This window comes from Lycium ferocissimum, unplaced genomic scaffold, assembly GCF_029784015.1.
Source record: "Lycium ferocissimum isolate CSIRO_LF1 unplaced genomic scaffold, AGI_CSIRO_Lferr_CH_V1 ctg8147, whole genome shotgun sequence".
Taxonomy (NCBI): Eukaryota; Viridiplantae; Streptophyta; class Magnoliopsida; order Solanales; family Solanaceae; genus Lycium; species Lycium ferocissimum.
In genome coordinates this window covers 55,063-68,944 of record NW_026727111.1, presented here as the reverse complement: position 1 = coordinate 68,944, position 13,882 = coordinate 55,063, and the positions used below count along the sequence as shown (strand labels likewise).

Below are 13,882 nucleotides of genomic sequence, written 5' to 3'. Positions count from 1 at the left end.
TGATTCTTATATATTTACATGTTGTTCTTGTGCCTTACATACTTAGTACATATCCGTGCGACTCCCCATTGCTCGGGAAATTTCTGCGTTGATGCCCGAAGATTCAGCTATACCGATAGGTGGTCCAGCTCAGTAGGACCATTGTATCTAGCAGTGGTCAGTGCGCTCTATTTGATCCGGAGCTGCAGTCAGTTTTGGTATGCCACCCTTTTGAGATGTATATGCATATGGGTATGACGCGGGGCCCCTGTCCCGTCCTTTCTATAGCTTTTATTCTAGTAGAGGTACGTGGCAATTGTATGTATTAGTCGGATGATGTAGACTTGTCGGCTTCTATTCTTTTGTGTACGATATATGTAGCCTAGCAGGCTTGCTGTTCTTTTTACATGTATATATATATATATAGATTGTACAGAGTTTATAATGTCACCCCCATTTATGAGGTCAGTTTGAGTCAACATGGGCCCTTGATGATCAGTATGGTTCAAATATGTGTATAGGGGTGTTTGGTCACTCGTGGTCAGACATTCGTCAAGACTCATCGGTTTGGGTCGTGACAAAAGTGGTATCAGAGCAGTTCCATCCTAGAGTTGTCTACAGATCGTGTCTTGTAGAGTCTTATTTATGGGTGTGTTGTGCACCACACTTATAAACAGGAGGCTACAGGACATTTAGGATGATGTCATTCTTTCCCTCCTAGATCGTGCGATAGAGCCATATGTTAAGCATTTTTTTTTTTTTTGGTAAACACCATCTTTCATTAATAACCAAAAGTATTACATACAAAACAGTAGCAGTATTTGGACTAACTGCTAGCCTCTATATCCTATCTCTGTCTACTATACTTATATCCTTTGTCAAACTAGTAGACCAAGATCATTACATTCATTATAGTTATGTATCAACTTACGCAAGATACTATGGATATGCATTTAGTCCCTGCAGTGCATCATACCATCTTCTATTAGCTCGGCCTCTAATGTAAGCTGACATCACAATGTCCTTCGGTACCTTAGCTGCCGATGTTGCTATTACGAAATCTTAGCTTGTTCCGTTCCCTCCATATAGCATCAACAATCATTGCAAATGCACGGTGGAAATTTACTGCCCCGAACTGCTCTTTTCTTGGCCAATTTACAAGCCCGTTTCACCTCTTGTATTCCAATCAACAATGTTCCTCCGATAACCCATCCACACACATAATCTATACCACATACATACGGTGATAGCACGTTCAAAGAACAGGTGTGCAAATGTTTCCACTGTCTGACCCACAAAAGCACAATGCGAGTGGCACCTGGATTCCAAGCTTCATCGGTCTATCAACTTGATTTGCCAACCTACGGTGTAAAAAGCTAACCATAATATGAATTTATATAAATGTATACTAGCTTGCGGGGATAAACTCTTCCATTCAACCTTGGGATGTTGGGGTAGCGAGTCAAGTACATTTTCACGATGGCAAAGCCATTTCATTAAGCGATTTCGGTATTGTTTGCGGTGTTTCATCGACTACTTGCCCTTGCAACACCGAGTTCCCTTGATGCTATTATACTGCCTCACCACCCATGAAGCGATCTTGGGGATGAGCATAGTTTCTAGGCTGTTATGCTTTATGTAGTAGCTATGTATCCATTGAATCCACAAGCGGTCCTTTTTCCTTGCCACGTTCCTAGCTTGTTTTAAGATAGCGATTCCTATTCCATAAACATACATTAATGATATTCAATCCACCCGCAGCATATGGCAAGCAAACATCCTTCCAAGCCACTAGAGCCTTTTTTGATATTGAAACAGCCCCTGTCCATAGAAAAGTTCTACAAATCTGCTCAATGACCTTCATAACTTTCTTGGGGATTAAGAATATTTGTGCCCAATATGCTTGGACACCAAACGATGCTTGATTTGATTAGGCTGTACCACACACATAAGATAGAAGTTTGGCATGGACCAACATGTGACTTTAACGGTAATTTTCTCAATCGGTGGCAAATATTGATGTACATTTAGCTTCTTGGATGCAGGTGGTACACCCAAGTATACTGAATGGAAGCACTGACATTGAAGACGAGTTCATCCGGTATCTCACATCTGGTATGATCGACAACTTGACAATGTAAATGGAGCTCTTATACGCATTTTCAAAGCCCAGACACTCTAGAGAATCTCTTGAATGCGGCATTCATTAATTTAATGGATGAAATATCAATACCACCGATACATAAGAAGGTCGTCTCTGCAAAACGGATATGTGTGCTCCTCGAAACTACTGCGTCTTGGATGATAATTAAATCCCATTAAACTCAAGTTGACTTAGTTCTCTTCCCAAGTACTCCATTGCAAGCACAAAGAGGTAGGGAGACATAGGATCTCCCTGCCTAATACCCCTCTTTGCGGAAAAGGTGCGGTCACCCTCGCATTAAGCATCAAAGAGTAAGACACGGTTGACACACATGTCATAACCCAGTGGGTGAACTTGGAAGGGAACCCAAGAGTGCTCAGCATTTGCCTTAGAAATCCCCATTCCAGAGTATCATAAGCCTTCCTTAGGTCCACTTTAAGTACACACCTTGGAGAAATCCATTTCCTAGTGTAGCATTTAAAGATTTCATGACTGAATAAAATATTGTCAAAGATACTTCTTCCTTCGACAAAAGCTGATTGGGATGGCCCTACTAAATCAGCAATGACTGTTTTAATTCTCCTAGTTAGGACTTTAGAAATGATTTTGTACAATGTGGTGCAACAAGAAATAGGTCTATAGTCTTTTAGTTTGGTAGGGGAGGGTATTTTGGGTATTAAAGTGATGGCAGTGGTGTTGATCATAGGGGCAAGTTCTCCAGTTGCATAGAACTGTTTTACTGCTGCCAGCACATCCTCTTTAACTGTATCCCAATTCTTTGTAAAAAATTCTATTGGAAACCCATACACTCCTGGAGCTTTCTCCTTAGGCATACTTTTTATGGCCTCAATAATTTCATCATCAGTTACCTCTTGTATTAGTGCCCTTTGTTGTTGGATTGTAAGGCATTTGCCAGCTCTAACTACTTCTATATTAAGACATGGTAGTTCAGCTGCACAATCACCCATTAAACTTTGAAAACACGAGATATAAACTCCTACATGTTCAATAAGTACGAATTCGAAAAGTTTAGTCCCCGCATCGGTATAGATAGAGGAAATGGTATTTTGGCCTAGTTACGATTTTCCATTGTGCATGAAAGTACTTGGAGTTGGAATCACCACATTCTATCCAAGTTGCTCTTGCCTTGTGTCTCAGCACTTGCTCTTCCACCATACTCCACTTCTCAATCTCTTGCAGGAGCTTTCTCTCTTCTTCAATCAGCACAGAACATTCTAGATTGTCTGTGCTACGTCACCTTTGAATAATATCAAGATTTTCCCTAGCCAACCTCAGTTTTTGTGAGTAAGATGCCATATAAGCATTTATATGTTTCAGCTGCACCTTCACCTCTTTTAGTTTCCTCCAAATACTTTCCAGCGTGTGACTTCCATTTCCTTGTTGCCATACAGCTAGCAATGTGTCATGAAAACCAGGATGCTCCATGACATTAGGATAAAATCTAAAAGGTCTAAGATGCAGATTCACTTGCTGGCCACACTTTACAAGTATTGGGGAGTGATCAGACACTGATGGGTTTAAGTATTCAGCCTCCACATGTCCAAATTGTTGTATCCTTTGAAAATCCCCCAAGGCCACATCAATCTTCTTGTACACTCTATCGTCACCCATTTGTTTGTTACACCGGGTAAAATGCCGGCCCTTTTGAGCCTTTTTAGAGGAGTAAGTTGTTTATTGTCCGGTGAAGCACGAAATCTTGCAATTTTAGCGAGATGCTTGGTGAAGCCAATCCTATCCTCGGAAGCTAAGCACATTGTTAAAATCACCACATAGGATCCGGGGTATGTGCATTGTCAATGATAGGCGGCTTAATTCATTCCACCCACCTCTCTATGTTGACGGTCATTCTGGCATATACCCTTTGTAAGATATCTCTAGTGGTTTGTGTGAGCGAGATCCTCCACTAAGCAATGTATAAATTGTTCTTTGAGATCTAATACGGTGACATTCATGGTGTCTTTTGCCATAGTACCCAAATTCTTCCATTAGGTGCATAGTTGTAGTTGCGGCGGGGAGCTCCGATCCTTAGCCACTTTCTTGATATTTTTTGTGATCTCTTGCTCACTTACTCTTGTTTCTAGACAACCAAACACCTCTATCTTATGTTTATTCGAGAAAGAGTTTCAACTCTTTGTTTATCGACTTGATTCAAGCCCACTTATGTTCCATGTTGCTATAATCATGGAGTGGAAACCAATTGTAAGCATGCCCGGCGCCTCAGACCCGCCTCCTCTTGCTCCCTATTGCTATGACCAGTATGACCATCAACAGCATGAGTATCATTTTGCACTTGCTTACCCTGTCTTTGAGCTGGCCTCTGCTGATTTTGCACCAGTGATGGCACTATATTAGTGCAATGCCCCTGTGCTCCATGCTTAGTCAAGGGATTCCTACTCACGTAATTGGTGGCACAATTCCTCCACCACTCTTATTGCCCCCTGTTGTTGTCCCTTCATTAGCATTCTCATGGCTCTGATTTGTTGTTGTAGCAATCCATTCCTGTCTTAGTTGCTTCCTTTTCCTAGGTTTCCTCATCCTCTTTTTAGGAAACTGCCCCGCATCCTCATGAACAGCCTTTATCTCTTCATAGTCTTTATAATTCCAGCATTCAAATGCATCGTGACCAAATCTAATGCACTCATTACAAAATTTAGGTTGCCAATCATAGGTAATAGCACATTGTTTCCAAGGTCACGATGGGGTTTCAACAATCAAAAAATCAGGCAAGTCTGGGATACATCGATTTCCACAAGATCGGCATATGAAATTTTCTCGACATTTGTGAATTCATCGGTGTAGAGTGGTTTCCCAACAGAACTAGCAATTTTGCTCAGAGCTTCAGGTGACCAGTACCCCACTGGTAACCCAGGGAATTTCACCCAAATTGGAATCACACTGAGTGCCTCCTGCTCAAAATTGAAGTCAAGTTCCCATGGTTTGAGAATTAGGGGCTTGTTATTGAAATAGTAAGGCCCAGCCTTCAACACCTTATCCTTGTCCTGAATCGATTTGAACTTGTAGATATAGTAACCCTCATCATGCATTAACACCATCGGTTTAGTTACAAAATTCTAAACCCTAGTTACATATCCCTCCATTTGATTTGCATAAGGTGTATCCCCTAATACGTATCCAATTAGTGCAGAATCCCATTGCTCCTTTTGATCCTTAAGGTCATCCTCCTCAATTGTTACTGTTATTATTCCATCTTTAATAGTCGGCGGTACATAGGTTAGAGACATACCATCACTGCGATTTCCACGAACGATGTCAGCTGAAGTCGGTGTTGGGTGAGCAGATGTACCCGCATCGAAAAATTGCAATTTGCGCACTGCTGGTTCCTTGCTCGCCCCTTTGACTGAGCATAGTTGTATCTCCCCTTCAATACTGCTTGTGTCCTGTTCCTCAGTGATAGTTTGTGTCACGACCCAACTCCGTAGGCCGCGACTCATACCCTAGTTGGGCACTCATACGTACCTTATCCTAATAAAGCAAAATATTAAAAATAAGCAGAAATAGTAATTTAATCCTGTCAAGCAGATATAGCGCACGAAGGCCGATAAGGCCATTACAACACATAGATAAGCCATAATCATACGCAACACTCACGAGCATTTACAGAACCCACACCACATGTCTACGGACCTACGAAACAAAAACATAATCATATGACGGGACGGGGCCCCGTCGTACCCCATAACAGATAAATACATAAACAACGAAAAAGTCATACCAAAATATGGGCTCCGGACAAAGGAGCACTTCAAGCGGTGACCGAGCGGATAACCTGGCGGCGAATCGGCAAATCAAACGTACGTACCGCGTGGCACGAAACGCGACCCCCGAAGAAAGGGGTCGATGCGGAAAATGTCTTGAATATGTAAAAGGTAGATCGTACTAAATAAAATTAAAGATCGAACGAGTGTGCGGAGAATGAACAAGGTACATAGGAAATCAAAATGCATATCGAAGTCATAAATAATGCATGCGGAAAACATATGCCAAATCGGCCCGCTATGGGACTCGGTGAACGAACATGGGCGCCCCGTCTCAGGCGCCATAACACATCATACTTCGAGTAGGAATATCTCCGAACACATCATAACATACCCGGTGGCCACATCACATCACATCATCAGATATCAGAATATATGTACATGGCACATCATACTTCGGACCCATGTACATGTCATACCGCCCCCCCTCACACCGAGGCACGGCGAATAAATGCAGAGGAATGCGCTTGATAACAAATCCTGGCCCGGGCTCAGTGAAGGAAACATTGAGGCATCCACGAGTGGAGTAGTGAGAAACTAAATGCAATAAAAATAACATATATATTTCCAGAGACTCAATGAGGCATATCGAGTGACAAATCAAATCAATGAAACCGGACGGAGTCATAATAAGTGAATTCCGGATGTCATAACGAGTTACAAAGGCATAAACCCCTCTGAGATCGTTTCCAAGATCCAAAACAATTTATAGGACTTAACGGAATATTCAAAACAATTTTTCAATAATAGATAGCGGAGTAGTTAAAACGTTTCTTTTAAAGCCGTTCGAAGACAAGTCATAAGCACAAAAGGGTAAAATCAAAAATAGTGGGCCCACCTCGGTCAATTGAGGTGGCGGACGCAAATTGCGTATGTTAAACTTCATAATATCATTTACAAAGATTTTAAGATAGTCGGGTATCATTTGTACAAGTTTTGGAGGTGTAGATCACCTTTCTAGTCGTTTGCAACCTAACTAGTTCAATTCTCTTTTGAAGGAAAAAGGAGAAATTTCGGACGTGGATCCCGAAGAGTAGAGTTATCCCCGAGGTCCGAATTCAAGCCTAGTACATCTAGGGCGTGCCAAGGAAAGAATAGGGATAGCTTTACATACCTTTTATGCTCCTTATGCCTTTCCAAATTCACTTCTCGTTTCGCCAAAAATCTGCAAATGGTCACATTGACCAGTTACTATTCATGAGACTTAGAATTTCCAAGCTTAGCCAATATTGTTCTATAAAAATTTGGGCAGCATCTCCCCTATACATATAGTATCCCCGAGATTCAACTCGGCTCAAAATGATCAACAACAACCCAACCACAACACCAAGAACATCAACAACCACATCACAACACAATACAATACACAACTAGTCTTCTCTTAACATAATGCACTAACTTCCATCCCGACTTCAAATTTTCAAATCAACACCATCATACTCCCATTCATTACCAATCAAGATCATTACCATGCCATTCGGAAACATTTCATATCATTTCTACACTATATACACAAGATATACAAAATGTACACACTTTCCACCAAAGCCATAGTTTATCCAATTCTTCTAATCTTTAACATACACATTCATAACACATTTTCATCTTCTAAGTTCATCAACAATCATCATAATTGCACCTTAACAACTTAATTCCATAATGTCATAAAATCATAAGAAAACGACATAAGTTCCCACATTCCCTTTCAATGCCAACTTACATCATTTTTCCTACATTTACAATGCAAGGATCACAACAACGCAATTAACATATTAAACAACATTAATCCATTTCCATTTCATCATACATGTTCCCACGGCTAACATGGGGATTTTCCAACTTTCACCAAATTCATTCAACTTTCATTTCCAATATTAATTCCACCCTACTCACAACTAGAATACAACACAAAATTCAACATAACCATACTATATATATTCGGCCACATGCACACATGCACTTCCGCCATACAAACTTCCATATTTCTATATTTTCTACTCATTTACATATACTACTACGCAAACAAACCTTCATAACATAATTAGAAGGGATGAATTCTTACCTTCCTTCTCAAGTTTCTTCACTCCACTAAATTATCCAAACAACGAAACCAATGAGTTATCTTCCAAACCAACTACGTCAAGTTGTAAAGGGACCTTGAATTAGTAGGGAAACCACAAGAGAATAATTTTTGGATCAATATTTTTGAGGGTGAATTTTTGTGAGGGTTGGCCGAATGGCCCCTTATGCTTAGTTCTTGTTTTTCTCTTGTTTTTCTCCTTCTTGCCTTGTCTTGAAAATTCTAGAGAATTCACAAGTCTTGGCCCTTTTTATAACTAGTTGGTCACATGTTTAAATCACATGACCAACTTATTAAATCTTGGCCAAACAAGGCCATGGACGGCCACCCCTTCATGGGTTGGGCTTGGCCTCTTATTATTTTATTTAAACTTTTCCAAGCCCAAAATCCTTAGCCCACATTGTTGGTAATTCATGAAAACACTTTTCGAATTTTCAATTTTGCCCTTAGTCTTTTCCAATATTTCCACGTCAATAGTCTCTAAAACATCACATGCCCACTAAGTAGAATCCAATTGGAACCTTAACTCCTACCATTCCGAATTACTTCCAATCTTTCTGAATACGCACAAAATGCGAGGTGTAACAGTTTGAAACTTTTGCGGTAAGAAACTTCCAAATGTTAGCGGCTTAACTAATTGCTGGATTCCGGTCGCCGGCGTAACCAGTGTCTGCGAAGGTTGGGCTGTTGTCACGACCCAACCCCGTGGGCCGTGACTGGTGTCCTACTTGGACACCCAGACGTACCTACCTAACAGATCCGACATACCGGATAGCTAATCTGCTCAGTCATACATAAATCCATACAGACATAACATACATCATACGAACATACATATATACATACATAAACCTGTACAGAAGCCGTTGAGGCTATCATAACGGACAAAATCGCAAAACTCACACATACGTACCAGACCAGTGACAACCCACACCTCGCGGATGTGTACGCGGACCTCTAACATACGAATCGAGAATCGAAGACGGGACGGGGCCCCGCCGTACCCAAATAGTCATATATACGAACGTATGTACAACGAGAAGATATATACCAAAAATATCGGCTCCGGATCAAAGGGAGCTCTCCAAACGACGACCAATATCCTAAGTCGGCGGCGTACCGTGCGGCGCGTCGGTACCGCGGGCATGTAACACGCCCCCGCGAAGCAAGGGGGGTCGCACGAAGATGTACCGAGTATGTAAAGCGGAAACATAATATATAATACAATAACCCGAATCGTATACGTAAAATCATAACGGACGGATAATACGAAAAATAGAAGCGGACGAGAATCGGATTCGTACGGAGTCGGACTTACGGAGCGTACGGACGAGTCATAGCGAATCGGACTTACGGAGCGTATGGGCGGATTCTCGAGACGGAGGTACCGAATCTCAATGTATGGCGATACGGAGACGGACTCGATCGGACGTACGTAAATGTGTCGACGGAGAATCGGAGTCCGAATCAGATTTTCAGAAATGTGACAGACAGAGTCATAATCCATATCAGACGTACAGAACTGTAACAGACGGAACTATGCATGCAGAGTCATAATTACATACAGACAGACATATCAGAAATCAGATCTTAATCACATACAGACAGATCCCGGCCCTTTCATAAGGGACGCGGTAACAGAACCTCGTAGTACGGGACGCGGTGGACGACAGAATCGAGATCAAATGCCATCACGGCCGCCATCTCCGTAATATCACATAATCGGATCATATCGGGTCATCGGGTCATATCGGATACGAACGTATCCCGGCCCGCACAATCCGAGGGACGCGGTGAACAATGCGGTGAGGTGCACGAATCACGAGAACTCCGGCCGGGCGCGGTGGAAGGAAGCATTGGGGCATCCACGAACGTACAAATGAGAAACCATATACATACGGACCGACATACGGACGGAATAAATCGAGATAGCTCGAAGGTAAATCAAATCGAATAGGCGGATCATATCGGAACGGAGAATATCCGGAATCGTAACCGCAGGTCGGAATAATAGTCGGACTCAGAGAGACAGTCATAATGCCTATTAGTTAGCAGACGGAACATAATCAAGAGTTAGCTATGAAAAACAGACAAAAACAGATCGATTTGAACCATACCGGGAGTATCGGGGTATCGTGGGCCCACCTCGGACCCAACCATAATAAAAGGCGTAAATTATAGATAATAAACCTTAGGGAGTCGTCCAAAATCATTTTAGAATGCTTCGACTCCATTTATGGAAGTTATATACTTATAGGCCAAATTGGAGGAAAAGGGTTCAATCTTCTTGACATTTTGCGCCAATTTCAATCTCGAATTACGAGAAGCGAAATGTCATCGAGGCTCGCCGTCAAGCCTATTAGACTCGTAACATGCCAAAGAAAGATAGGGAAGGCTTTACATACCCGGATTACGCCTTACGTGCGTCCAATCTCAATTCCCGTTTCGCCCAAAAGCGCAAATGGTCATTCTTGCCAATTACTATTCATGCAAACTAACATTTCAACCTCGGGGTTACACTTGGCTACCGAAATTCCTAAGAAGACTTCCCCTATAATTATGACATCCCCGAGACTTAGTCTCGGCTCGAATAACCAACAACAACCAACAACAATACCAACAAACACAATAAAACGCAATATGACCTATTTGGTCATTTTTCCAACACAATGTCATAACCTCCATTTTCAACCTCATATTTCCAATTCAATCCCAACATACTAATCAAAATCATTATAATTCCATTCGGAAACATATCATAATCATTTCTACCACACATATACAAGATATACATAAAGTATACAAAACATGTAAACTTTCCACCAAAATCACAATTTATCCAATTCTTCCAATCTTTAACATACAAGTTCATAACTCATTTCCATCATCCAAATTCATCAACCTTAATCATATTTTACACCTTAAACATTTCATTCCCATTATTACATAAATTCATACTAAATCAACATAAACTTCCACATTCCATTTTCATACAATCTTACTTCATTTTTCCTACACTTACAATACAAAGATCATAACTACACACCTAACACATTAAACAACATAATTCACCACCATTTCCACTTCACCATAGCTCACGGCCAACTTCCCAATTTTCCAATTCAATCAAGTTCATTCTATTTTCATTTCCAATGTGAATTCTTCCATAAACACAACTAGAATACAACATAAAATCCAACATATCTTACCTACACAACCAAGCATGCTCACGGCTACACACACTCCCACACATAGTCACGGCCATGCACACATACATCTAACTTCCATAATTCTCATGCACTCTTCATATATTACAATACATACATAATTTCTTCAACAAAATATAAGAATTCTTACCTTTTCCAATTCAATTCCTCTTGCCAAAAGAAATGCTTCCTTGTCTTGAAAGTTATATCAACTTGTAGAGCATCCCAAGCTCACTAAGAATATATGAAAATTTCAATTTTTGAATCAAGGTTGAAGGGCTAGAAAATTTTTCTTTTTTTTTTCTCTTCTTTCTCCCTAAACCCGAATTGCTCTCTTTCTTTTTTCTTGATTTTTCCTTAGTTTTCTTGAAGGTTCTCAAGCTCTTCCTCCCTTATATGCATTTTAATCACATGCAAAATTAATAAATTGGGTGGGTTGGGCCTATAGTTGGCCGGCCACCCCCTCAAGATTGGGCCTAAATTTTCACTTTTTTTTTCCAAGCCCAAATCATAACAATTCTTGTTTCATAATTCCCGAAACGAATTTCCAAAATTTCCAAATTTGTCCTTAGGCCTTATCCGGTGTTTTCGCATTCAAGTCTCCATAATTGCCACACACTTGCTAAGAAAAGTTCAAATATGACCTCCTTTCTCATAAATCACAATTACTTCAAATTTTCCAATTATGCGAAAAGGCGGGATATAACATCCTCCCCCCCTTTAAAAACATTCGTCCTCGAATGTTAATTCAACCTCATGGTAGATCGTAATGAGCAGGGGAGGTCTACAGACTATTTACATACTTGCACTTGATCAGAGAATTTATAACGGCCTTCATTTTCCAACTTCATCCATCTTTCTTCGATATCGCCGTATTAGAGTTGTTCGTACCGCCTTAAATCGGATATACAACGAACAGAATCTTAACCAGAACCAGAAGATCAAACGGACGTCAGACGGAGTCTTATCCGGAGTCAGAAGCATGAAAGTGCGGCAGACAGAAGCATAATCCGACGTTGTCTTAAGCGGTTTTAAAATCAAAGCCAAACGTATAAAAGTACATCGGATGGATCTATAATCAGGGTCAGACGTATTAAGATTTATCGGACAGATTTCGAAATCAGAGTCAGACATGTAGACACATACACCGAACGTATTCACGGAGGTCGGACGTACGGATGTATGGTCGGACGTATCCGTGATCCGGCGGACATACGTAAATATATCGACGGTCATATCAGAGTCGGATGTACGGAAATTTATCAGACAGATTTGAAATCAGAATCAACGTACCGAAGGGTATCGGACAGAATCATGATCGGAGTTGGACGTACAGAGGTATGTTAAACAGATACGTAATCGGATTCAGAAGCACAGGAGTGTAGCAAACAGAGCTTCACCGAAAGCAGGGGTGCAGAAATATGGCGTACAGAATTGCGACCATAGTCAAACTGCCTTTTTAGAATCTCTAATCACTCCACATACTCAGATTCCACTTAAGTTACCCCAACTTCTTATTTAGTCTCCATATCCATATTTGCGAAAAATTCTTGACATACTTCCCAGGGGGGTCACCCATCCCAGGATTGCTCTGGTCTCAAAGACGCTTAACTCCAGAACTTCCGTACATTCGGATGCGTTATCAGTAATATCACTGCGTCAATTGCCTCATACGATCTTTGCCACGTAATTTAGGGCAGCCCAGCACCTTAATAAATTTTTTTTCCAGAAATTTCTGTAGCGGGTCCCACCCCGGTCCAAACTACACAATTATGCAACAAATACACATATACAGAACAAATTTCAATAAATTCTCGTATACCTGTGGACGAGCTGCCTCCAGCCTGATCTAGTAAGCTATAGAGCGAGGGGTGCTCCTCCTCGTCACCCACCTCGTCTGAATCTGAGGGGTATAGGTGGTCCGGCGACTCCTGGTTCACCGATGACCAGATAACGGGCCGGAATATGGCGTAACGCTCATCGAAGAAGCCGGCGGAACATAGTGCTCCACCATGGAGCGATCGGCACAATGTCGGGGAGCTCCTCCCCGGTGCCCTCGCTCCATACTCGGACGGATCCGTGTCGTAGCCGCTCTCTCGGGAGATCCTCCTCACCGGGGGTCGCGGACTCGGAGGGATCGTCGCGGCAGATCCTCCGAAGGGTCCGTCTCGATCGAGTAACCGGGGCTACGCCTACTCGGCCCCGGGACATCCTCGGGCCTTCTTGGCACCCCCATCTCCATCATCGAGGCGGCCCTCTTCATCTCTTTCCTACAATCACAAGGAGAGGGTCAGAAATAATTTCCCCAAAATGCTGACACTATTGCTCTTTTCGAAGCCTTGCCGTAGGCACAGCGATTCGTTGGGGGAGCCATCCTAACAACACAGCTCTATCGCACGATCTAAGATTTCAACAAAGGGTAACATAACATCCTAGATGTCCTGTAGCCTCCTGTTTATAGATGTGGGGCCCAACACACCCATAAACAAGACTCTACTAGACACGGCCTGCAGACACTCCGAGAACCGACCGCTCTGATACCACTTTTGTCACGACCCAACCCCGTGGGCCGTGACTGGTGTCCTACTTGGACACCCAGACGTACCTACCTAACAGATCCGACATACCGGATAGCTAATCTGCTCAGTCATACATAAATCCATACAGACATAACATA

The 13,882-nt window shown here is 41.9% G+C and overlaps 1 protein-coding gene across 1 annotated transcript; it reads right to left on the bottom strand.

Annotated features, from left to right (window-relative positions):
• Positions 1–2,313: 2,313 nt before the first annotated feature.
• LOC132045832 (uncharacterized) lies at positions 2,314–3,754 on the bottom strand. The gene is made up of 3 exons (XM_059436409.1): positions 3,414–3,754; positions 3,228–3,371; positions 2,314–3,094 (listed from the first exon to the last, which is right to left on the bottom strand). The coding sequence occupies exons 1-3, from the start codon at positions 3,752–3,754 to the stop codon at positions 2,314–2,316; spliced, it is 1,266 nt and encodes a 421-aa protein (XP_059292392.1).
• Positions 3,755–13,882: the final 10,128 nt, after the last annotated feature.